The 26,330-nt window shown below is 38.8% G+C and overlaps 2 protein-coding genes across 2 annotated transcripts; one reads left to right on the top strand and one right to left on the bottom strand.

Annotated features, from left to right (window-relative positions):
- Positions 1-1,332: 1,332 nt before the first annotated feature.
- On the bottom strand, positions 1,333-3,308 carry LOC133994267 (thy-1 membrane glycoprotein-like). The gene is made up of 4 exons (XM_062433502.1): positions 3,112-3,308; positions 2,362-2,419; positions 1,923-2,249; positions 1,333-1,808 (listed from the first exon to the last, which is right to left on the bottom strand). The coding sequence occupies exons 2-4, from the start codon at positions 2,396-2,398 to the stop codon at positions 1,711-1,713; spliced, it is 462 nt and encodes a 153-aa protein (XP_062289486.1). The 5' UTR covers positions 2,399-2,419; positions 3,112-3,308; the 3' UTR covers positions 1,333-1,710.
- Positions 3,309-7,434: 4,126 nt separating this feature from the next.
- Positions 7,435-22,735, top strand: nectin1a (nectin cell adhesion molecule 1a). Its single transcript, XM_062433750.1, has 10 exons — positions 7,435-7,486; positions 15,722-15,834; positions 18,563-18,821; positions 19,892-20,009; positions 20,408-20,589; positions 20,718-20,835; positions 21,007-21,158; positions 21,271-21,403; positions 21,518-21,581; positions 22,411-22,735. The coding sequence occupies exons 1-10, from the start codon at positions 7,435-7,437 to the stop codon at positions 22,729-22,731; spliced, it is 1,512 nt and encodes a 503-aa protein (XP_062289734.1). The 3' UTR covers positions 22,732-22,735.
- Positions 22,736-26,330: the final 3,595 nt, after the last annotated feature.

Below are 26,330 nucleotides of genomic sequence, written 5' to 3'. Positions count from 1 at the left end.
AAGATAATCTCTTTCATTGCTCTTATGGGCCCCTGACTGTTGTTTTAAGACAGAGCTAAAAAAAAAAAAAAAACACTTCACATATGCTTGAAAGAACAAAAACGAGACACTGTAACTGTTGTTTAAAAGGAATAGTTCAACCATTAGGAAATAGGTGGGCTCATACTCTTATTTCCAAGGAATTAGTTGAGAATATTGATAGCACTGTCATTTTCAAGATCAATATCTATATGAGTCTATGTAATATCCCTAAAAGTGACCATAGTCTGAAACATGCCTGTGTCTGTTTGCAGTTAATCTCCCATACTACTGGACCTATCAGACTAATATTTTTTGTGCACCTTTATGAAAGTTTGCTCAAGACCCTCTCATTGTTGCAGTGATTCACAACTTTTGAAAAAAATCTATTTTATAGCTCAATTCCCTTTCAGACGATTACAAAGGTTAGACTTTAGTCTTTCAGCAGTTCTCACCATTTTACGATATGCATTATGACATAGCAAAAAGGCATTTTTGGCAGTAAATTAGGCTAAAAACTCAATCTGCAGCCTTGCAGTATCTACATGACACACCCACTTTACTAAGTGACACACCCACTTGGTTAGATTTAGGCATGAGGAGGGGGACGTTTAGGATTAGGGGGGAAGGTGCAACATGCAACATGTCAAAAGTGTGTGTGTCATGTAGGTCTGCAAGACTGCAGATAGACCCTTAAAAAAAGGCTTACAGTCTGTTGCATTTTGGAAGAAAAGAGAAAACTAGATCAATGGAAAAGTCTGTTCCCGTCTTGAATCAGCATCTGCAGATTAATTCCATGCCTGATATGTTATGATCCAAAAGTTCAACATCATCAACATCATCAACATCATTGTTTTCTTCACCGCCATCTTGGCTGTAAAGGAGCCACGAGGGACAAATGAGTGAGATTCAACTCTTCTTTGTTTGGGAGTGGAGAGGGAGGTGGTGAGGGGTTTTATTGTGTGTGGTGTGTTACAACAAATTAAATAATAAAATATTCTAAATAAATAATGTTTAAATTGAGAAGTTTTAACTTGTTGTTTAGTTTATTATTAAGTTTATTAAGTTTATGCACTATGGACATGGTGTCCAAGGTTTGTCTCCATATAGCCTGTCTACTCTGGTTACATCTCAATACTATATCCTGCGTAATGTCTCCCCCTCACTCCACTTGTCATGCACACACCCTGCACACACAGCATGTCCTGCACCCCCTGTTCCCCAATCAAACGCGCCCAGACATTCCGCACAGAGACATCTCACTTACTGATTGCACTGTTCCTGTCATTGTTGAAATACATACGAGACGATATCTGACTTTAAATAGCATACCTTTATTGAAAACAATGGCTGCAGCTTCCAAAGTAATATTTACATGGCAAGTTAGTCAGTGTATTACACGTACAGCTCTGTGTGTCTCCACAGCAACAAAAAAAAAAAGCACATTTCTAAACATTTCTGTTGAATCATTTTACAATCTTCATTCATCAGCGAGAGTTACAACAATAATTTATTTCAGTGCACTTGAGAGGAAAACACAAGGAGAGACAAGTTGCAAGCTGTTAGTAACATCTTTTTAACAGACAAAACCTTCTGGTTATTTAAGGGATGTTTGTATTTGTGATGTGTGTTAGGCATGGTTATATGCGTGTGTGTGTGTGTGTGTGTTAGAGTCAGCACACGCCTGGTTGTTTAGCTGTGTGTCTGATAGAAGAAGAGCAGCAGACAAACGATCCAGGAGCAGGAGCTCTGCAGAAACACGCTGACAGCTGAACACTCGACAAGATGATCTGCAGAGAGAGTTACGGAGAGAGTTGGATGCTCACAGTTTATTGTCACCCACTCATTTATTCTGATGCTCACTCCCTCAAAACCACATCCACACAATCACAAGGTTCACCTACCTTTCTCTATACTGACACTGGCAACCTGCCCGGATATTTTGCACATGTAGGTGGTGTTGTGGGGGAGTTTATCTTCGAAGCCTTTCAGGGTCATTCTGTAGCCGTGTGGACTGAGCTCCTCAACAGAGCTTTTGGCTTTGAATTGATTCTCTGCGGAAGAACCCGACACATTTGTGTTAATGAGAGTTTCTTTGGATCCAGAGGACCAAGAGAACTCATAGCTGTTGATCTTATTCGCCTTGGGCTCGACCAGGCAGTCTACTCTCAGGTCCTCGTCATCTTCAACACACACAGTGATCTGCTCGCATGTTGCTGGGATCAGCAGCACTGGGGCAACACACAGACGGGTGCATGAAAAACACAGAAGTGACACATTTAATTTATCATGTAGAAATATTCAGATACCAGAGGAGAAATAATTCTCAAAAGTGATTCTCACCTCCCAGCACTCCATACACAAACAGAGACTTGAGCATGATGGAAAAGCAACCATCCAACTTTTAAAAAGAGAGCAAAGGTGAGACGGAAAAGCAAATTACCAAGAGCATCAAATTAATTTGATTTGACAGTGACATGACAAAATGAGTTATGATCCATTTATATCGGGCTGTCCGGGGAGGTGTGACATCATTTTGGGTGAGGTCATCTCATTATTTATAGTACAGGGTCAAAAAAGAACAAGAATAAGTTGAATAAAACAAACTAAAAAGACAAAATCATCTTTTTGGTCAAACGGTTGACCAAACCTGCCTTATAAGGTTGCAGAAACAGTAAACATGACTTTGTTGTTTGTGTCACAAGCCAAAAAGGAAGAGACACTCTGATCTAATTATCCTCGAATTGCCTCCATAACTTAAATTGAGCCAACCAGTGATCAAATCTAATGACTGGACATGATTCAAAGTGAAAGATGAGACAAATGTTTACTCTTTTCTGTTTTATGGCCTGTTTATTATTCTACTTCTCACATTTCTCCAATGCCCTTGACAATGTTTTAAGTTGTCATTCTCTCAAGTCTAATAATGACATACTGTAATGAGTTGTTACAGACTGTTTGTCAGCACATACAGTAGGTATTTCTGTTATCATATCCTGCATATCTACAGTACATATTCTAGCATATTCTGTTATACTGATGTCACCCCACCTATCCCCCAAGCTGCGGATGAAAATCTTTGAGGGTTCTTACCTCCAGTCAAGTCTGGATGATGTAGCAACTTCTGCTTGTTGTCTGGCTGGGGGGATAAAGAGCTGGTGGCGTTCTCCTCAGTGTGCAGCACTGCAGAGCAACACACTTCTGAGACAAGGTGGGAGTGATACTGAGAGGTGGAGAATGAGTGGGAGGGGTGAGGGTGGACCAGAGAGCTCTGATTCGTCTTTCTCCTCTGCAGTGCCTGACGGAGGACGCCAGGCAGGCAGGCTGTGTGTGCTGAGGCAAAACTCGGTCATCGTTTTCACCAGCAGACAGGGTGTTATGACCTTTTCTCCTCTCTCTCTCTGGTCCTCTCTTCACTTGTGTCTCATTATCAGCTCTCATGTCCTGATTTGCCCTTCAGGTTTTCTATGTTGTTGTGATGTCCACTCTGGTTTTAAAGCTGCTGCTTTACATAATAAATGACTCCCACTGAGATTAGAGTGATTCTTTCAACATGCTCTATTTAACAAACACATAACTGAGCACTAACTGTACTGAATAGAATGGCTACATTTCACTATTTTCATGAGAAAAGTATAGTATTATAGTATAAATGCATATCATCATGGGGTAAATTTGTGTCACCCTAGAAATTTCTAGCATCGTCATACAAATGACTGATGTGCAATGGAGGTGGAGTGTCTCCACCTAAAGGCCAATACAAGGAAATTCAAGTTGGTTGCTGGTTCATTGTCTGCATTACAAGGGGCCAGTGTTAGTCTGAGTAAGGTGACTATTTGCTGTCTGTGACCAGGTATGACCGAAACTACTGAGATGACTGTTAATGTAGGATTTCACAACATGGAATCTATTTTCATCATCCAATGTGAATTTGATGAACGTGAAGTGTATGAAGTGAAGTGAGTGAAAGAGGAACGCTTGTGACAGCACAGATGGGAAAATGTGAAATATGAAAAAAATACATACTGAAAAGTTGTCATTATAAAGTGGAATATTCTAACGTGTGGATACTTGTTCAATCTAGTTAACCGCTTCATGATCACAGAAGCATTATAATGCAGCATGAAGAATGCAAGAAAATGACTGGACAGGATGCAATACTTACTCATCACAAGGAAACACATCCTTTTGGTCTGTAGGGTAGCCCAGTGAAGCCAGAGCAACCAAAAAGAGAAATAAACTTAACACAGAAAGAGCTGCATGAGCTGCACGTGCTGATTGAATATTTAATAGCAACATTTATATTGTAAAATATTGAGGACTTTTGGTTGGCAGGATTGCGCTGGTAACCAGGTGGCTCTGAACACTAAGAGTGTGTAGTCAGACACAAGGAGCACAGCATGAATGAATCCAATCTAACTGATAGTTTATCATAAGGTTTGAGCATTTAAGATGATTGTTACTTGACTGCTTAGACCTTATGAGGCCCAATCACTGAAGTCCATCTTTCTCCACAAACAAAAGCAAACAAAATATAGCTATATTATTTTAAAATCTTTGCATAATGCCAGAAATTGTGTGTGTCATTGTAAAATAAAATTGTCTAGTATTAGTGTCTTTACATTATATATTTCATAGGAATCATATTCATGTGCATGAAACTGTTTTACATTAGCACCATTCTTCAAATTATGAAATGCAATTTGCACTGAAGCAAATTCATATGTAATATAACAACAATAATATAAAGATGATGTTATTACATAAATAAACTATTGAATCCTATTGAATTAATGCTTCCTTGAGTACATTTCTCTGTGAGATGTGTCGCTGTGCCTCCTACATTATATCTTTCTGTTTCAGCTTCAAACAGAGCCTCAGACTCTTACTTCCTGTACTCGCAGTTTGTTCTGTAATTTCCCAGATTCAGTGTCTGTCTTTTCTCACCTGCCCACACTGGCTGTCTCTGCAGAGCTTCCTTCCAATGACCCAGCCCCTGCACATACAGGCCAAACCAGCATGCAATGTCCTTTCATCAGTAGTTTTCAGTGCATGTGGACTACACTCTTTCCTACACTTTAACTCGGCGTGTCCTACATTTTTAGAAAAATATTAGCATATTGATAGATTCTAATTTTTCAATGAAGAGGGAGAAATACGCTGTAAGATATTTGACTTTAGGTTCACAATAAATAACTGGCTACCAGTTGCATTATTTTCACAGCAAGTTAGTGTACCACTTTCACACTAAATTATAGTAAATTGACAGCTGTACTGTGTCTTCACATCAAATTACTGTGATACATAGTTAAATCTTGTGAAATAATTTACAGTGAATATGTGTTTTTAAGGAATTTAATTTTTCAATAGGAAAAATACATGGTACAAATTACTTTTAATAGCACAACTGACACATACCTAAATGTCCCATTAAGGCCTGGGGACCCCCCATAAATTGGATGTCTGATAACTTTCTTCAACTAAATTCTGTTCATATCTGAGCTTGAGAAACACAGGTTCCATAACACACGTTCATTTCCACATGTTTGGATTACTATAATGGTCACTTTAGTAATCAAAGAACCCCCCCCCCCATCAAAATGTTCCCTCAAGGATCCACCAAATTAGGCCCTATATTTCCTCAGGCCTGCATTCCCACAGCACAGGTCTGGCCATTCCATAATGCACATAATGTATTGTTTCCCCCCAACCCGTTTTTTCATCTATGAAAATGCTTGAAAGACAGGTGAAATTCTTTATTTTATTATTAAACTGAGGGAACATAGGGCTGTGGGAACATAGACACGCTCCCCCGATACCCAGCCCTACACTTCTTTCAAACGGCTTTTTTGTAACGTATTTTAAATATTTTTATTTAAAAATGTCATTATTTTAATTTTTAAATGTATTCTTAACTTATTCTTTTATTCAGTTTTGGTAAATTTGTTACCATGTGTTTGGTTGTGTTGTTTTTTCTCTTGTAATGTACATTGTAATCTTGATGTCTTACAACATGTCTGGAAGGGCCACCTCGCATGCTTATTGCTTTTGTAAAACGGTTACTAGATATACCTGGCAAGGTTTCATAAAATAAACACACAGCAACAAAAAATGCAATAATTTAGAAAGAAATAATTATTTTTCCATCAAGCAATGTAGTTCTTCAGACACAATTAACAGAATGGTTGCCAAGGCTGGTCAAGCATGCTTAGAGATTTGGGTGATTATTAAAGCTGGAGCGTGGGATTTTTTTTATTCTCCATCTGGCATTGAGAGTAATAACAAAAACATAGTCAACACATGCTTATTTCATTCCACTGAAGCCCACTCCGTCGCTACTGCTGTGACCCCTGCTTAAAGAATTTCATCCACATAATTATAATAATTATTTCATCCAGTAACATTTGGAAAGTCTAGAAGCTGCACAACTAAATTGTTTTGTATCTTTTGAAGTCAGCAGAGAGCTAACAGGAAGTTAGCCGGCTCGGGCGATGCAAGTCTCTGGCTGTGCATTCAAACTGTCAGAGCGGGAATCAGATGTCAGCCTGACATGAGATTTAAAAACTTCTTATACTGTGACACACAGAGAGATTTATCTGGCTGAATCAGCATTGTGTTAACTCATTTGGCAAGGGCTTGAATGTAACATAAACTCATTTATATGTAAAAGATATATGTAATAATTTAGAATACCGCATGAAGCCATAAAACACCCATTACTCTATATGAGGCTATGTGTCAGCTTTATTATTTCTATTTATTCATGTATTATCCTTATTTATTGACCAATTCATGTATAAATCAACTATATTCCTTAGTTAAATCATATATAAATCAACTAGCACAACAGATGAGGTGAGAACACTTCATCAGGGGGGGGGGGGGGGGGGGGGGGGGGGGTCACGACAGCAGCACAGGAGCACTGGGAGCTCTAGCTGCGCTCCTGTCTGGGCCCCTAATTGTGTCTATTGACTCTGCTCATTTAAAATAGCCTGACTGCGCCTTTTTGGTCAATGTACCGGCTGGTGGTTTGCTCAGCTCAGCCCTCACTGTGACAGATAGTTGTCGGTCGGGTCGGGACTGGGGGGGTAGGCTATCTCGGAAATAATCTGCCCACGCGTTAAGCTGCTTTATCCCCGGCAAGCCTCAGCCGGACAGAGACTGCAGCAGCCCCGGTGCGGGTCAGAGGGGAGACAGCAGGAAAAGTGTCACAAGGTGCGCAGACTAGTTTGAGGTGACAGTTTGTCAATCACAGAAAAGTGATTGAGGCGCGTACATGGAGACCTGACCGGATCCTGACACACAGTCCTGGAGCTGAACCCGCTGATGTGCGCTCAGTCTGGGAGGCAGGAGCCGTCAAACAAGTCCACACTGGGAATTTAACCACAGCGAGAAGCTGGCAACGCTGGTTTGGACATGGAAAACGCCGGATTTTGGATATTCCTGATAACAACTGGTGTTATTTCAGGTAGGCTAACCTGCTTTTCTTAGCACCTGTTAAATAATAGTGATGCGTGATAATAAAGTTTCAATAAAAGCAAATATAGCCTATAGTATAGTCTAATTGCAGATTATTCTGATCATTGATTTGATATTTCTGATATTCTTTAATATAATGTGGTAATAGTGTATTATGTTTATTTTATATTATTATAGTACCCTATTATATCATAATAATATCACTGTAATTGTAGTGTTTTAGAATGAAATGTAGTTCATAGTATATGATAATTCAACATTACTCACACTTTTCACTTAAATGCATCAAACTCATCTTCATATCCAAATGATTGAATCTCAAACACTATGTTGATTAACTCCCTTTGTTTCTTGAGAAGTCAGATCACACAGTTTTGAAAGGTTTTTTTTTTTTATGTAATACATATTTTCCAGCTATCTCACCTGATGTCAACAGGTGTGCCACAAACTTGCATGTGGTCACCACTGCAGATGTCACTTCTACATCTTTATAGGGTGTGTCTGAATGAATGGACTTACTCTTGCATCAGTGTAACAGGTGCAACGGTGTAATCATGCTAAGCTGGGCCCAAACATACAGCTGGCATCAGACTTGTGGTTGTATGCCAAAAGAGGAGCATGTGTGTGTGGGGGGGTGGGCATCGGTATACACATGACGTGATGACAAAAGCAATTGTGGCAGCATACGGATGTGTTGAGCTGCTCTGACATCTGCTGTGATTGCTTTTTTCACTCGGTCAGTGATAAACCCCTATGTGCTAGTTGAGCAGTAATTTACTGGTGTGCCTACATATGTATGTGTTAATTGTGTGTGAGGCGGCGCCATGTGTGTGGGATTGTCATGTTGGAAGGACAGGGCAGTGGATTAGAGCTGCACAGGGAGCAGGAAGGGTGTAACAACATGATCACTGCCGAATCCCAGCCTACTGACTGTTGCCGTAGCGTGTCTGCCTTCTCCTGACTGGGCAGACACCTTGGCAGGCCTGTCAGGTGCTGTGGGGTGCTGTCACAGACAATTACTGATAGCTTTCCCCTTCATATAAAAGTTCCTCCAATGGTGTGAGACACATAAAAGGCTGACGGGGACTAACAAGCAGACATCCTCATGAATTTCAGCATAATCCACTGTCCACAGCTGGATCACACAGACTCTACCCTACAGAAATAATCCAGCACAAACCCACAGCCCTTCTGTCCTCTTCCTCTTTTGTTTGTCTATTTTGTGCACCCCCCCCCCACCCCTCTCCAGAGTTGGCCTGTTTGAAGCTTTTCTTCTTTTTTTCTCCTTTATTGTCTCTCTGTCAGTTGACCTTCCTCTTTCATTTTCTTAATTTCTCTCCATCTTCCCTCTCTCTCTCTCTTTCTCTGGGTTTATTCTCTTCTCATGTCCCAAAACGCAGATGCAGCCGCGACAGTCATCATAATCCTGTGAGCTGCCCGCTGAACGCCAGCCAAGCGCACACTCCACATTCCCACAGTGCCAGAGATTACACACCCACACATACACCAACACGCAAACGTACACACAGGCCCCAATCAAAAACAATGAGAGATTATTATCGATTTGAGGGAAAATGAGAGGAGAAGAAGAGTTTTCTGTATTTCAATCAGTCAAAAATGGGGGCATCTACACATAAATTGGTAAAGTGGATTTCCAAAAGTCAATTTTCATTGTTGGGAGAGATTTTGTTATTTGCTGTCTTGCTGTGTAGTCTGCTGGTTTTGAGAAATTAGGAGAGTTGCTTGAGCATGGTTTTTGTTTGTGTGTGTCAGCTGGTCTTCTTTCTGCCTCAGGTTTCTCTACATACAAAGTAAGTCACAAGGCCAAAGACACAAACACAAAGTGCGTAATCCCCGATCAATCACAGATTTGATGGCCTGAAAGATTAAACAGTTGATCTGTCCTCTCCTCTTTCTCACTCTGTGATTTTCATTTTCTCGTCTGCTGCATGAGGTCAGTTTGTTAGTATGTGTTGCCAAGTGCGCGAGGCTGAAGATAGATGTAGTTTGTCCTGCCAGTCCTGCAGAGAAAGTTGTCAGTCTGATATATTTAATACATGTACTTCTAAATACCTCAAATAGTGACTTGGTGCCAATGTGACAGATCAATTAACTTCATGATTTTCTCTCCGCTTTCTTTTCCAGTTTTCTGTTGATTTAGGCCAAACACAGGCCTGTAAAATGGAACCAATGTTAATCTATCATGTTCATTTTAACAGTAATCCTGTTTTTAATCATAAATGTGCAGCATTTTCAGATGTAGTTCTCTCTGTTTGAAATTATGAACAGTAAATTAAATATTTTTAACAGATTTATGGCTGCTGAAGTTACAAGGTATTGCCATGTAACTATAACGTCTTCAGTTCAGGTTGATCTTAATTATGTCTCCATGGTGATGTCAGTCAGTCAATTCACACTTAAATGTCTGTTGGATGGATTACCTTAGAGGTAGATGTCCACAGTACCTAGAGGATATATCTCAGTTAATTTGGTGACTTTTCTTCTAGCGCCAACATGAAATTGACATTTGTGTTTTTTTGTGAAATACCTCAACACCCTTTGGATGGACTGCTGTGAAATTTGGTTACAGACATTCATGTTAATTCATCTTCAGGATGAATATCTGCATTACTAATGACTTCTCATCAGCCTCTGCTGTACTTTGGGTAAAGTGCTAATTAAGCAAATGTTAGTACGGCCCTGAATTAAAACAACAATGCAACTATCATTTGTAGCAATGATCAAGATGTAAGTGGTAGAAATACTGAGTTCATGTTATGCAGTAATCTAATAGAAATATACGCTTGCAAGTAAGCGCAGGAGCTTGCTGGATGACATTCAGATGGATGACATTACTGTACATTGCTGCAAAAAATTGAGTCTGGTTGAGCTGACAGACAACCCCCAGTCAAGTGAATAAGTTAAAATTTAAAATAGTATCACATCTTGTATTCTTATTGGTGTAAATCCAAAACTATGAACACAAGAATTAAATAATGACATTTTAAGGTAACTTTTCCTAAGGCAGAGGCAACAACACCTGCCTCTGCCTTTCTGATGAACCCTCATACATACAAGTTAAGGTTAAAAATGGCCTGTCACATGATAAACATGATGATAATGATAGAGGATATCCACTCAGTATATAATGAAGCCCAGCATCATGCTGTGGTGGTCTATCTTTAAATGTTTGTTGCACATTCAAGTATGAAACAATATTACCATTGTGTTGTTAAGTTCCCATGGTCCCCTCATGCCAGCGGGCGGCTGTTTATAGATTATTGTCATGCGGACAGCTGAGGTCATTTCCCATACTCTAAACAATAGAAGAATATGAATGGAAAAAGCGAGAGAAGAGGAAGGTGGGAGAGGGTGAGATGTGGGGCAAACAGGATATGAGGGTGTATGTGTGTGAGACAGAGAGACAGAGAGAGAGGAAGGCTCTCTGTCTGCTCTGCCCTCACCTAAACCCCCTAATCAGCTCAGCTGTAGAGCTCAGTGGGGGGAACTCCCAGTGGGACATTTGTGTGTCCGTGTCTGTGTGCATGAGGGATAGTATCAGGGTCCACAAGTGAAAGGTATTTTACCATCCTGATTTAAAGAACACCTGGAAGACACTAAGTTACAAACTGACATGTACCAACTGAATGCAAGCTCCTAAACAAAAACCTTCATGTATGTGGACGGTGAACGAATGGACACTCATGTACCATTTCCTCCAATGGAATACCTTTTAAAGGAATAGTCCAACATTTTGGTTGTAAGATGAGACATTTTATACCACTCTCATATCTGCAAGGTAAATATGAAGCCATAGCCAGCAGCCTGGCTCTCCCCCGAGGCTACAAAATTACCCTACTAGCATCTCTAAAGCTCACAAATTATCTCACTATATCTCACATGTTTAATGAGAGCAAATGCTGAAAAACGTTTGCTGGGGGTTACATATAGAAACTGTGAAGCTTGCGAGGCAACCAGGGAGAGTGGTATGAGGATCTCATCTAACTCTCAGAAAAAATGCAGATGCACGGTTTTTCCAAAATGTGGAATTATTCCTTTCCCCGTGTCGTCGGACAGATTTGATCAAATATACAATAAATTTAAAGCACCGTTTCCTGAACATGTATTGATCTCTTCTTGTGACATTCATCACTACACTTTCTACTTAACAAACACTCTCTTTGCTGTTCTAGTGTGAGGACTGTTACATTTATTATTAATTAATTATCTTAATTAACTTTCAAAAGTTCCCCAGTGTATGGGTTATTGTAGAGCTACAGAGGTTTTCGGCTTCTTTATCTACCACTTATTATATTGATTTATATCTGCTAATATGTTTTGGAGAAGCTGTAATACACCCACTGGGTTTGATTTACTGGCAACATTTTTGTTCAAATGCAGGAAGTTATGAAGCAACAGTGAAAACATAATAAGGTCAGTGGATTGTTTTACATGTAATTTGACATTTCATTACATGGATGATTGAGATGAATCAACACAGACATGGTGCATTTTAATGTTTGCACAATAAAAAAGGTTGTTTGGTCTAAAAATTACACGATAGGAGAAATGGCCTATCGTGATGGCCCCAAATTACTATAATAGTATGCTTATCAGCATGTGATGTCAAAATGAATATAAACGGAATATAGTATGTACAGCAGTATAGGGGTCATAAATTATATGATGTAGATGCATTTTAATATCCTAAATGCTGTAATCTACTCCCACTGCTGGCCTTCGCTCTCACCCTGACCCACATATATACACAGAATGAATATAAAAGTGGGCATGTAAGGCATTGTTAACTCTTTGTCTCTAATACAAAACTATTAAACTTATTACTAGAACAAAATCCACAGTGTATGGCTGAGGTTGCACTTGACATCATATTGTCTTTGTTTGATTGAGGTCAGTTGGGTCCTAACATCTGTATTTCTGAGCTTTTGTGTGCATGTTGCTAAATGCTTTTCAGCAGATTTATAATGAAAGCCGAGACCAAACAAATCTATTAAAGTAGGGAGTTAATACATTCTCTAATCATCATGATCTAATCGAGGCTTTGTGTTTGATTTTTGATCTTTCAGGTAAAACTGTAGTAGGAATACACTAACATGTTGTGTCTTTTCTCAGTGAATCACTGCATTTTGTCTTTTGTCTTTCTGATTTTAAATTCAAAGCTAGTTAAATCTGCACCATATTCTTTCAAATTGTGCAGGTTTGATGTGGCAGCAACTCAAACTTGCTGCAGTTTGTAGCACTGTCATAATGTTAATGTGATTTACAGTGCTTGTCTGCTATTTTGCTACTTATTTTCCCACAAACTCTGTAGTTTGTCCTGCCTGACTCTGCTTCTCTGAGATTTTAAAGGAGGCTGTTCCGAACTTGTATAAATACAGACAGGTCTGGCATTTTTACCTTGTCTAACTAAAACCAAAATCTATCCTAATCCTAACAGAAAGAGTAGTTGGCAAGTGAGTGTGTGTTGGCTGAGGCAAGTGAACAAGGTGTTTTCAATCAAGTTGAGATGTGGTAAAAGCATGGAATGCTTTCAAAGGTTGAAGGAGAAACCTGATTTTCGTTGCATGCTTTGCTGGAAAGTAACAAGACTTAATCAAATATTGCAACTACTTTTTTCAGCAGATGTAACAGAACAGGGCTGGTTAAACAATTTGTCGTATTGACGCGGGGGAAAATTTGGTGAAGTTTATTTAATTTCAGTTTTGATAAGAGACATAAAAACATTGAATTTTGTGGCCTGGAAGGATCGGGTACAAAGAGAACAGGATTGGGCCTAGAATTAACCCCTGGGGCACACCACACATTAAGCTTTGTCTAAGCCTGTCTGTAGAGCAAATATGGGATGATACTGATACTTCTCATGGATAGTGAGAGGGTGAACATGGGTAATGGTGGGAAGGAACTTTTTCTTTTTAATATGGCAGTAAGAGGCTTTTGTGTGAATTTTACCTTACCAATATTCACTGAAGCAAACTACACATTACAACATCTCCTTGCCCACTTCAAATATTCCTGCAACACCCAGAAGGAAAATGAAGCAAAATACAAATAAAATACAATACAATTAAATACAAATTTAAAAAACTGAAGGAAAGAATGAGTCCCAGATATCAAATGTCTCAAAAGAAAAAACCCTGACCTCACATCTGCTTGATATCAGTCAATTAAGACAAACAAACAATTACGACATAAACCTTCAGCATGTAAAAACTACTGCTCATATTGTTTTATAGATATATTATTTAAATTAAATAAGTATTTGCTAATTGCTGGTATACTGTCTGATACAGTAACAAGAGAGTGCACAATAATATTGGTGCCAGTGTCTCTATAATGTACCACAACACAAATATGTTGCAGTATTGATTATCCTCCTTTACTGATCACATTTTTGTCAAACTCCACCATTGTTCAGTTATTGTGTTGTAGCTGTGAACATCATGTTTGCACATTACCCAGAGAAGCACAAACACCAAAAAGTTCAGATCCTGAAATACTGTTTTTAGGTTATAGCATCATTCCGTGAGTCGGAAGAGGATGCTGTCAGAGCGAAGAAGAGCTGAATATACTTTTGATGTCTATGCTGTCAGCCTGGGGTGTTTTTAATTGGCTTCTTCTGTGACAGAGACTAGGCTCATCAATACTCTTCCATTAATAACATGGAAATATTGAATATGATGATGAACAATGACCTATGGCACTCCGTTAAATCTGTTACTTTAAAATACAATATTTTGAAATATGGAAAACACTCCTGGGTACATATCACACTGTCATATTTCTATAAAAAGATTTTCCAGTCGTCTGGTTTGTAGCATTGGATGTTTGAGATGTTATAGTTAGTTACCAGCTGAAGTAGTTTTGTGTGTACAGGAAATAATTGAAAATCAGATTAAAATCCAATTTGTATGACTAAACCTGAGGTTTTCTTTGCTGAAATTGATGTTTCTATAATGACACAGAAATGTTTAGCTGCACTGTCACATATAGAAGATATTAGTCTGTATTTCCAAGCCAGTGTGTTTCTTTTGATAGTGCCCTAAAACCCATCCAAGCAGCACCAATACGAGATTTTTGGGGTGACCTTGGAGAGAATAAAGTACATGATAATTTTGTTTGTGAGGATAATGTGTAACATTGATTATACTTTGTAGCTGTTGGAAAACTTATATTTTTACATTTTTCCCCTAACCTAGCAAATTCAAAGCACAAACTAATCAAAATGAATACATTTATTGAGAATGTATTGTGAGAATACTTAATATCTTCAGGGAGCTTCAGGGAAAGTAAGTAAGTAAATAGTCAACAACTACTTTTGGATGTATTACATCTCTTCAGCACTTGTGCTTTCTTAGTTTTCTTGGCTTGGTCATGTTAAGAAGAGGGAGAAGGGATTGTAAATGGATTAACTATAAAAAATAAAATAATTTCATATAGTAAAAGTCAGTAAATGCATAATGATGGCAAGATTAAGGGTATTTCAATCAAAGATGGCTGATAGTTACTGGTTGAGATAAAATGGGATAATGTAAGCACATTTGGATATTGGCATGGATGTGTGTGTGGTGGTGGGGTTACTGTGTTGGTGTATGAGAATGAGAGCCGCCATTGTTTTGGGTTGTTTTGTTCTGTGTACTATCATTGTTCTCTATGCTGCATCATGAACAATAAGAGCTGTATTCCTTATGAGCCCACCAGATTAATTATGATGTTACTCACAGAATATCTGACCAACACAAGGGAACACACGTTACTGATGCACACTCGAGAAGTGGGAGGGGTTCTGCTGTGGATTTGTTAAAAGGGGATCAGTAAGTCAGTGGGAACAGTCAAACAAATCGTACTTATTTATACCTCGCTTTAATCCACCACCTTTGACCTCAGCTCACCTCTCACGCTGCTAAATCATGTATCACCTTTGACAGCTCAGCTCACTTTATAAGCTCCACATGCTGTGCAGCTTAAGCATGCCTGTCTGACACTGTGTGTGTGTGTGTGTGTGTGTGTGTGTGTGTGTGTGTGTGTGTGTGTGTGTGTGTGTGTGTGTGTGTGTGTGTGTGTGTGTGTGTGTGTGTGTGTGTGTGTGTGTGTGTGTGTGTGTGTGTGTGTGTGTGTGTGTGTGTGTGTGTGTGTGTGTGTGTGTGTCCGCCCAGTGTGTAGATGAAAGTGTTTTATGTCTTTACTTCTTGTGTCTCAACCACAGGAGTGAATGGCCAGTCTGTGGAAATGGATGATGGGAAGTCGGGGTATATGGGTTCAAAGGTGGATCTCCGCTGTCGGTTCATCAACAGCTCCCCGCCAGTCAAGATCTCCCAGGTACTCATACACCTGTACAGGTGGATAGCACACAGCTGCATACACAAAATGGAAATCCCATTCCTGTTGAGCACACACATCTATAAAGAAACCAGACTAGGGTCCAAACTGAACAACTGGACCGAGAGCAACTGAAAAAGCGGGTCTCCAATAAGGACAATTTGATAGTAGATATGATTTTACCTTGAATTGAAAAGCTAAACGACTATTAAATCCATCAGCTGATCATAAACAGTTGGTTATCGGGTACTGCAAAGAAAGCAGTACCCGATATGTGTAAGCAATATGGGCTATATCCTATAGAATATTATTGGTTACTATGGTAACATGAATGTGTGTCACCATGTGAGTATGAACATTTTTCCCCTGATAAAACAGAAAGTGAAAAGGGGTTAAAGGAACAGTGTGCAGGATTAAGTGGCATCTAGTGATGAGGTTTAAGCTGGCTCATTCTAAGCTAAAACAGACAACGATTCTTATTTTCGGATGATTATACACATTTTTAAAAAAAAAAACATACTTGTGAATATTATATTCCATTTCTGTCAAATCTGTTCCATTAGATGCCAGTTACCCAATACAAAATGACGGATGTTACCACACAGTAACTATCCTTTTGTAGAATTATTACAGTACAAAATGCCTCTTCTTTATGTCTGACCCCTTTCCCTGTTGTTTACTCGACTATCAATGCTCCATAATCGGTTAATTTTTGTGATTTATTTACCTTAGTCAATTATGCTCTGATGATGCATCTGTTCAATGAAAGAGTCACCTGTCAGTCCACATGACGCTATGCCCAAAAGTTCATGATTCATTGATAAAAACCCTGTGTGAATACAAAATTAACCACAAGTAAGGGGCAATAATGAATACATTTTTATTTTCCTACCAAATGTCAGGTGTTAAAAAAGAAGATTCTACAGCCAGACTAGCAGCTCTGTACTTAGGTACATCTGTACTGTGAGCTAGATGCTAACATCAGCCTGCTTGTTACAGTACAGACAGGGAGACCCAATTGCAGTTCCAGTTCAGAGTTTTTAAATTCTCAAAGTCAATCAACAGAAATCTTCGGCCAGTAGGGCAGTTCAAAAAGTCCACAACAAAAATCTTCACTCGTACGAGGAGTAATCAAAAAATGCAAAAACAGAAGCTTGGCAGGGCAGAAAAACAAGCAGAATCCAACAAGGTGAACAAAGAGGTCAATCTTACAGTTCAGGGCTCCAACAGCACTCACAGAGAGAAGGACAGGACAATCTGACACAGAGCATGGAGTGAGCAGAGTTTAAGTAGGCCAATCAATTAGGCCAGCACAATCAGGGGCAGGTGGCAAACAATTAAGCAATCATGGGCAGCTCCAGCCAAAACCACATGGCCAGGCCGTACACAAAGGAACCACCAGAGGGCAGGCAAAAAGGTAAACAAAACATGACAGAAAGTGACAGATAGTGACACTGCTGACATGTTCATAATAACAATGCTAACATGCTGATGGTAAGCAGACTCAAAGTTTGCCATGTTTACCTTGTTAGATAAGCACGCAGCATGCTAAACATGTACAGCTGAAGCTAATGGGATTGTCGTATTTGATCATTTTGGACTATTTTAAATTTTGACCTGATGATGGCATTCGATTAAAATTCTGCATCTTTGGGTTGTTGCAGTTTTACTGAGGGCAACATGACATGTACCAACAGTCACGACAATGCATTCAAAAGTTGCTGAGACATTTCACTGAGTTCTCTCTAACCACAAATGTGAACCTTTAGGATAAGTGAAAACTAGGAGCTGCTGGTGGTGTGAGAGGAAAGGTCAGTTAAGTCAGTAGGCTATTTCTGTCTCTCCAAATGCTCTAATCTCCCTCACCCACCCCTTAAAAAAAACAAAAAACATCATCATATCAAAAATAGGCCTTCTTTGGCTCAATCATGTGGTGGAAAGATCTGACTAAACATAATATTACATTGTATTAGTTACACAACTGCTTCTACAAAACATGCTTATTGGAGGATTATCAGCACCTTCTGATTTGTTGGTCAGTGCAAACAGAAAACACATTTAATTTGCATCAGATGTGGCACAGTTACATTTTTTCACATTTAGAGGACATATAGAAATATTGGAGATGTGCATCACTGAGCAAATATTGAGCACATATTCTGAAGCACACCAGGGACTTTTAAAGCAGTTTATTTAAATCAATTCAATAGATTTTAATTACTGGCTGCCTTTTCAAAGAATTAAAGATCTCAAGTCAATCCCTGCTCTCAAATGGCATTTTTAATGTAACTAGCAATTGCTTACTCCAACCATCTATTGAATGCATTAGTGAGCTGATCCCCTGCCTGCCAGGAAATCAATTTGTGGTATAAATGATATAATAACATAAATAATATATATATATATCTATATATCTATATATATATATATATATATATATATATATATATATATATATATATATATATATATATATATATATATATATATATATATATAAGATAAATAATATGCAGTGTAATTAATAGGCTATAGTCACCAGTGCTGTTTGGTGGAGCTGGAACATTGTGGAAACTTATTTCACATTCATTTTGTTTCTTTATTGTAAGCAAACTCTTTATAATATCTATTACTCATAAACTAGAAATATTCATTTGTCTGCAGTTTAGGTCAGAGAGCTTTTCCCTGTTCTCCATCAATAACTGTTTCCATTTCCTTACCTCCCAAGGTAACATGGCAGAAACTAGTGAATGGCACAAAGCAGAATGTGGCGATCGCCAACCCATCCCTGGGTGTGTCTGTGGCCCCACCCTACAGGGACCGCGTCACCTTCAAGAATGCAGCAGTGAGGCGCCGAACTCCAACTCTTGATGACACCACCATTACTTTCTCCTCGCTACGCCTCTCTGATGAGGCCACCTACATCTGTGAATACACCACATTCCCTGCAGGGAACAGAGAAAACAAAGTAAACCTCACCGTCTACGGTAAGACAGACGTCGGATTATCTGAGCGTTACGTGAGAGAAACCTATAACACCCTCGGATAGATTTGTCAGAGGGTGTTTTATAAACATCTGTTGTTTTGGGGGTTTCTTGAGTGCAAAAGTTCATCCTCAACCTTGGAAACTGACCTATGACCCCCCCAAAAAACATTGTAATTCACTGAAACTTTAAAGTGCACTTGTCTCTGTTCAGTGGTGATTTTGATGTTTCTTTGGCCATCCACTGATGACTTTCAGTCGACACTTTGATCAGTAATGGTTACAGCACTTTTGTTCAGTGCACAAGTACAGATATTAAGGGAATAGTTGGACTTGTCTTTATCATGAGGTTGTCAAACAATAAACAGACGCTCCAGAAAGTCACTGCTTACAGCCAAGAAATAATCCCCTATAAAACACAACTTTACTCTAGTTTTTTTGTACAAATAATGTGTTAATTAGTTAGCGTTAGAGGTGCTGGTAGATTACATTACCTTCAGACAGAGCTGGGCTAGCTGTTTCCCCTTTTCCAGGCTTTATGCTAGGCTAAGCCAAACAGCCAAGCCATTTAATGGACAGGACAGATATGAGAGTGGTCTCCAATAAAAGCAAATGAGCATATTTCCCAAATGTTGAGTCATTCCTTTAAGGTGTTGAATGGCACATAAATCAGTCTTACTGGTGGTCCACAATAATTTAGCAGTCTGGCAGATTAGTTTAAGATTACATTTTTGTCAAACTACTGTTTCCCAAATCAAGAATATACTTTGACATTGAAAAATACTGTATTCTGTTTTGTGAAGGCAATTGAATACCTGTACATTATAGAGCTCCAGCTAGCAATGTGAAAATGTAATATCTGACTTTTTTTTTCTTTCTATTTGACCTTATATCCTAATATAAATATTAAGTACCAAGTGCATGGATGCCACATCACATGTAGATATAAATTGAGGGGGTACAGCTTTTACCTGTCAGCACCTTGAATAAGCTGTAATAATTTCAACATTACACTAAATTATCATGCTTTAAAAGAATACAACTCAGTGCTTATGTTTATTTTTATTGGTTCAGTTCGCCCAACAACCCAGATGAGTCTGTCCTCGCCAACGCTGGTGGCTCGCGCATCCAACCTGAAAACACCGGTGGCTACCTGCATCTCTGCCAATGGAAAACCCCCTGGTACCATCAGGTGTGTGTTTTGTGTGTTTTGTGTGTTTTGTGTGTGTGTGTGTGTGTGTGTGTGTGTGTGTGTGTGTGTGTGTGTGTGTGCGTGTGTGTGTGTGTGTATGTGTGTGTGTGTGTGTGTCTAAAGGAGTATTTTCCCTCTTGCCCTTCATTTTTAAAAGCTGAGTTTTACTACAGGAAGTGTTGCAGTTTGCTTTGTGACAACACATTCGTACTTATTTAAATCCTACCTAAAACCACCTTGTTTCTTATTTCTGCATAGTTCTACTTTATCAATTTCATATCTTCTGCTTCTTCTTTTTCGTATGTAGCTTTCTTAAATTAAACCTTTGCCCCTTTGCTATGCACATGCACAATCTGTATCTACTCTGTGCCATGACACTGATTTCTTAACGTATGCAGGTGGGAGACGAGGGTGCCGGGAGAAGTGACCACCCGGGAGTACAAAAACTCAGATGGGACATTCACCATTCAGAGTGACTACATATTGGTGCCAAGCAAAGACACACACAAGGAAACGCTCACCTGCGTCACCACATACAACGAGGAGGTCTACACTGACAGTGTCACCCTCGATATTCAGTGTAAGTCTCTCTTTCATAACATCGCAGGTAGACAAAAGGACAGATGTTTTGGGTAGTGTCATGTGTGCCACAACACTATTACAAGCTTTATTTTCTCTTTTTTTAATGTGTGTGCGTGTGTCTACCAGACGAGCCAGATGTTTCGGTGGAGGGCTTTGATGGAAACTGGTATCTGAACCGAGAAAACGTCCAACTGAGCTGCCAAGCTGATGCCAACCCAGCTGTCTCTCTGTATCAGTGGAGAGTGTGAGTACAGATTGTTTTTGTTTCGCTCAAATCCACTATCCAAGGGAATTTAGTCGGTATACACATGATTTCCAAAACAAATTTCAAAAACTGATTTATTAACTTTGATAAAAATGTTATTTTGAAGAGTTTTGGTTTCTATTTTTGATTTATTTTTCCTGTTTTCTGCAGAACAAATGGCTCCATACCGAGCAGTGCAGAGATCCGAGACAATGTTCTTACATTTAAAGGGCCGGTCACATACGAACTGCAAGGTACCTATGTGTGTGATGCAACTAACAGCATCGGCACGAGATCAGCCTCCGTGGAAATCGGCATTATAGGTATGGTTATCTGGGGTCAGTTTTGAGATTTTCCCTGCCATGACACTGTAAATGACGATGCATGTTTGTTCTAATATTTATCGATACATGTTTATGTGTGTTTTCTCTATAGAAAAGCCATTACCGCAGATCGCAACAGGTGATGTGATCAGCGTAGTCGCCTTATTACTGGCTGCTGGAGTACTTATGGGCATTACCATCACAGTCCTGGTGCTCAAAATAAGAAGTAGAAAAAACGAGTCCTCGTACGTAAACAGTCCATTTATCCATCTGTCTCTTAAGGTCATGTGCATGTTTGTCCGAAAAGGCTGTGTATCCTCGACTCGTGCATCTCATACTTTCTCTTTCTTTATGATCAGAAATGACTCTCCGTCCAGAAAACTGTCCCAGCCAATAAGGAAAAAACCAGCAGATGATATTCAGGTACACTATGTGTTTAATTTATATATCATATGTTAAAGTAAAGCATACTTTGCTCATATTTCATAAAAACTGTATACATAGTATTCCTGAAAGTACATTACAATAGTAGAATAATAATAGAATTATTAGTGTCAATAATAGAATTGACACTAATGCTTATATAATATTCTATATTACATTAAAAACATACATAATGGTACTGTTACCAACCATCACAATAATAATGAAATAAAAACTTCCATAGCACAAAAGTAAAACTGAATATACTGTCTATTCTATGTTTGGTGATATTTGTGTAGCTGCACTAATATTTCTGCTATGATTTTTATATCAATCTTATATGCATTTATGTATATATATATATATATTTTTCTTTTTTTGGAAAAGTTTAGTATTTATCAGGAAAACAGTTGTAGACGCAGAGTGTAAGGTCCACCAGCATTTATAATAGGAACATTATGGATCTTAATCACTTCATTTTAGTGGAGTCTGTATTATCAGTGGATTTTTCTAGTGATGGAAAAGTAATAAGGCCTCTCGTAGAGTTCAGCTTTGACATGTGAATTTTCTTTCATCTTAAGAGTGGTGACCTTTGAGAGAACAGAAAGGCAGAAATGGAGGAAGATGTTAGATTAGCTGTGTCTCATAACCTTTACATGGCGTTCCTTCTCCTTCCTCTTGTATTATATCACACTAAAACAGAAACAATTACCTTTTTTTTTTAAAAACAAATTTTGGTCACAACACAAATTACTAATCACTATATGTCAACTGCCACCACTGTTTTTAATACGCACTTTATTTCTGATTTCCTCCCACCTCTCCACAGCATTCAGCACGATTTTATGAAGAGCTTCCAAACACAGCAGACTATGTGAGCTACAGACTGGCCTGTAACAAGGAGGACTACCCAGAGCCCTACTCCCCTCCCATTAACCCCCCTCTCTCATTTCTGCCCCAACACCCCTACCACTCCTCACAACCCACTAATACAACCCCCAGCAGCAGCAGCAGCACTGCCACATCAAAAAACACCTTCTCCCCTCCCTCACACACCACAGCCATCTTTAAGTACCCCTCCGTGCCGGGCCTGGCTTCTCCTCCCCCTGGTATGGCAGCGTACACTTTCCCCAAAGAGCAGTACGTCTGAGTGGATGCCTCCTTACAAACTCAAACCTCGCCCTGATTCAAACTTGACCCTTTCCCAAGAGGACGCTGGAAAATTGTGTCTCACTCTGGACTGCTAGGCAGTTTTTCTGCCCCGTTTTTGCCATTTGAGGCAGCTCTGAAGGGCAAAAGACAATACAGCTTTTGTTTATGGACTTATGAGATTATGTCCACTTTTAAAACATTTTCTCTCTTTTGTCTTTTACTATGTTATATATTGTTTGAAAAAAGGGAAGATTGTTGAACCATGATTCAAATGCTTGTCTGCGAGGTTACGTTTTAGGTTAGAGGAAGTTTATATTGCATGAATGTATTACATTTCACTGGAAAATACTCCAAACTGAATGGATGGGATTATCTCTTGATGTCAGATGTGGTTGACCCCTTACTTTATCCTCTGTGCTATGATTTTATAATAAAAAAAATGCAACAAATGAAAATGAAAAAAAAAAAAAAAATTCCTACTCTATGTCTAATGCTCACTCTATCTCTATCCTGTAAACACTGACCTCACCTTCTTCCTTCTTCTTCTACTTTGTTCCGATGTAATACTTTCACTGTGCTTGTATTTTGTATTATTTACATTTTTATTTACTGAAGACAATGACTTTATGAACTTGATGTTTTTATTCGTGGTATCTGTCAGTTTTAGTACTCATTGACACTGGCTGTCTGATGAACTTTACATTTTTAGCATTTAAATAAAAATGATCATGTAAACTTGTATCAGCGGTGGACTGCCAAACCACTACAAGAAAACCACAAAATCATCTTCTCTTTCTCTCTTATTCTAAACAATCAATCAATCAAATACACTTCTTATCTGATAGGTGTATTTTTGCAATAATTATTCAGGATTATATGTATATTTTTTTTATTATCAGTGCAATGCAGCCTGAATCACAGGAGAAACTCAAACCTCAGGTCACATCATGAAATTCATGAAAACAGAAGGATAAGACGTTACAATCCTTTCCACTATCTCAGGAGAGCAGAGCACTTACTGTATATAGAAACCTTAGCTCGGAAGTTAAAGTAAGAGGTAAGTGGGCACTTTCAGTCACACCTGTTTTATTGAATTAATCCCCTCCCCTGCCCCACACAAAGACGTCCACTTAGGCTTAAACTCTTACAGCTTTAGCCAATTATTTCAGTTCAGTGTTGGTCTCAACAACAACAAGAACATAAGACAGCTGACCCTTAGAGAAGACAGGACGGCTGATCCTTGACAACACAAAGGAACAGCAGCTTTGAACCAAAGATTTTACGCTTACACTTATGCACAGAATTACATAGTGTTGAATTATTGATTATCTGTCTGCTGCTATTATTGGTTACAGCACATGATGAAGAGCCAACAAGTTAATAATAATAGAGAATCAGAAACTTTACCATTTGAAGCTCCTGATTGCTCACAGTTGACAAACTACTTCATATAAGCCAGTTTTTTGCTAAAGAGTATATAAAGTTACATAGATAAAACACTTGAATTAATTAAGCAATGTTGGTTTGTCAGCCTCTTTGGACTAAACTGAAATATCTCAACAACTATTGACTGGATTGTCTTGAAATTTTGTACAGACATTCATGGTCCCCAGGGCATGAATCCTAATGACCAATATACCAATTGATAAATCAATAATAAAAATAATCATTAGTTGCAGTCCTGCACCAACATAAGATTTAGATTTGGGCTTTTTAGTAAAAAATGGCTCACAGATTGCCATAAACTTTGGTATAGATATTCATGTCTCCCTCAGGATGAACTGTAATAACCAGGTTGCCAAGTTTTGACTTCAGCTCTTGGAGACAGATTTGTTCCTGATGGGACGAAGTAGGGTAATTTAGTAGTATTTATTTTTGTTCATAATAAAATGAGAATTATTTGTGGTGAATTGACCCATTACACTCCAGATATTACACATATTTTTCTTCAAAACATAAGTTAGATCTATGCATCTCAGTAAGTTACTCCTATCATCCGAAGCCCTCCGCTTTAATCTCTCAGGTCTGTCAAATTAGAAGTAATATCTAAATAAATGTCAGCTCCACTGTTATGCACATCGCAATGATTTGTAGTTATACGCTTTCGGTCCAAACAGATGACACTGACAATCCATGAAAGATGCTGCCTTAACCTTGTTATGCTCTGCACATCAGCCAGTGAAAAAAAATCCTGTTGTTCCATCAAAAGAAGCAAAGATGAAAATTAAGCTTAAGAAAAGGCATGAGGTTGTGAGATCTATGTCAGTTGTGTGACAAAGCATGAGACTTGGGAGCTAATGATCATGAGCTCCATCATCAGTTCAGATTTTGAATGTGTCCAAAACTTTGTCACTGAACACCTTTAAAAACCTGACAACACTCTCATCAGTGTCAACTGTACTGTGTGTTTAGTACTCATTTGCAAATGTTAGCATGCTAACATGCTAAACTAAGATTATGAGCATGGTAAACATTACATCGAAGAGACAATGCAGTTTACCAAAGAGCTGCTGTCTGAGATTACTCTAAGCAGCATGCATGGGAATAAAATACAATATGACAAATGTGTATGTATTTCTGGCTTTGCCCCACTGCTGTCGTGCTGTGCTGCTCCGTCTTGTCTGTCTGTGTGCTGTCAGGGTCCTCTTTTCATGCTGCAACAACTGAGAAAATGGACGTGTGGCATGAGTGTGTGTGAAAAGTATCAATTGTGTGAGTGTCACGGTCAATGTGTGACAGTTGGCAGGTCTGATACAACATGTGACTGTGATTCTGGTATTATAGTTTCAGTCAGTCCACCAGGTTGCCCTTTAAAGCTGCCTTTGTATGTCGCTGAAATCCCTGACAATGAATCCCTAACTCTCCAAGTAAACTACTAGCCATAAATCCACTGTGTCCAACTCTCATGGGGTGTTCATTGACTTTACAGCTTTTATATTCAGCTTTTAGTTTAGCTCTCAGCTCATATCCTCTTTTCTTCAGCTGTGTTGAGAGAGAGAGAGAGAGAGAGACAGAGAGAGAGAGAGAGAGAGAGAGAGAGAGATAGATAGAGAGAGAGAGAGAGAGAGAGAGAGAGAGAGAGAGAGAGAGAGAGAGAAAGTTGCAGTTTATTGTCTTCTGGTCTTTTCCTCTCATGCTTTGCTAACTAACTTCCTGCTCTTTATTGCATGAGTTTTACTTACTTACTTACTTCCACTCCATGAAACAGATAAACATGTCTGAGGCCAACAAACTTGTTAGCTGGGGTCATTTTACTTGATGCTGAGATGTATCACCACCTGATGGTGAGAGACTGAAACACAGTGTCTGTCTCTCACAGTCCTGCTCTCCAGGAAGGAATCTTCTGTTATGTAGGTCGCACATTAAATAGTTAAATGTCAAATGAATTTTATATATTTTTTCATGTTGTATTTTATGTATTGTTTCACTTTGAACACACGTTATTCTTATAACATAGTTTATTCATGTCTATGTTAAAATATTGGCTCAACACACAGCATATCTTCCTATTTCCAGCTCTTATTATAGCGTTCTTTTTATTTCACTTGATCGCTATGTCACAACTTTCTAAATGTCTCTTCAGGTTCTGCTGCAATT

This window comes from Scomber scombrus, chromosome 14 (assembly GCF_963691925.1).
Source record: "Scomber scombrus chromosome 14, fScoSco1.1, whole genome shotgun sequence".
NCBI classification, from domain to species: Eukaryota; Metazoa; Chordata; class Actinopteri; order Scombriformes; family Scombridae; genus Scomber; species Scomber scombrus.
The sequence above is the reverse complement of the archived record's forward strand: the minus strand, read 5'-3'. Positions and strand labels throughout refer to the sequence as shown.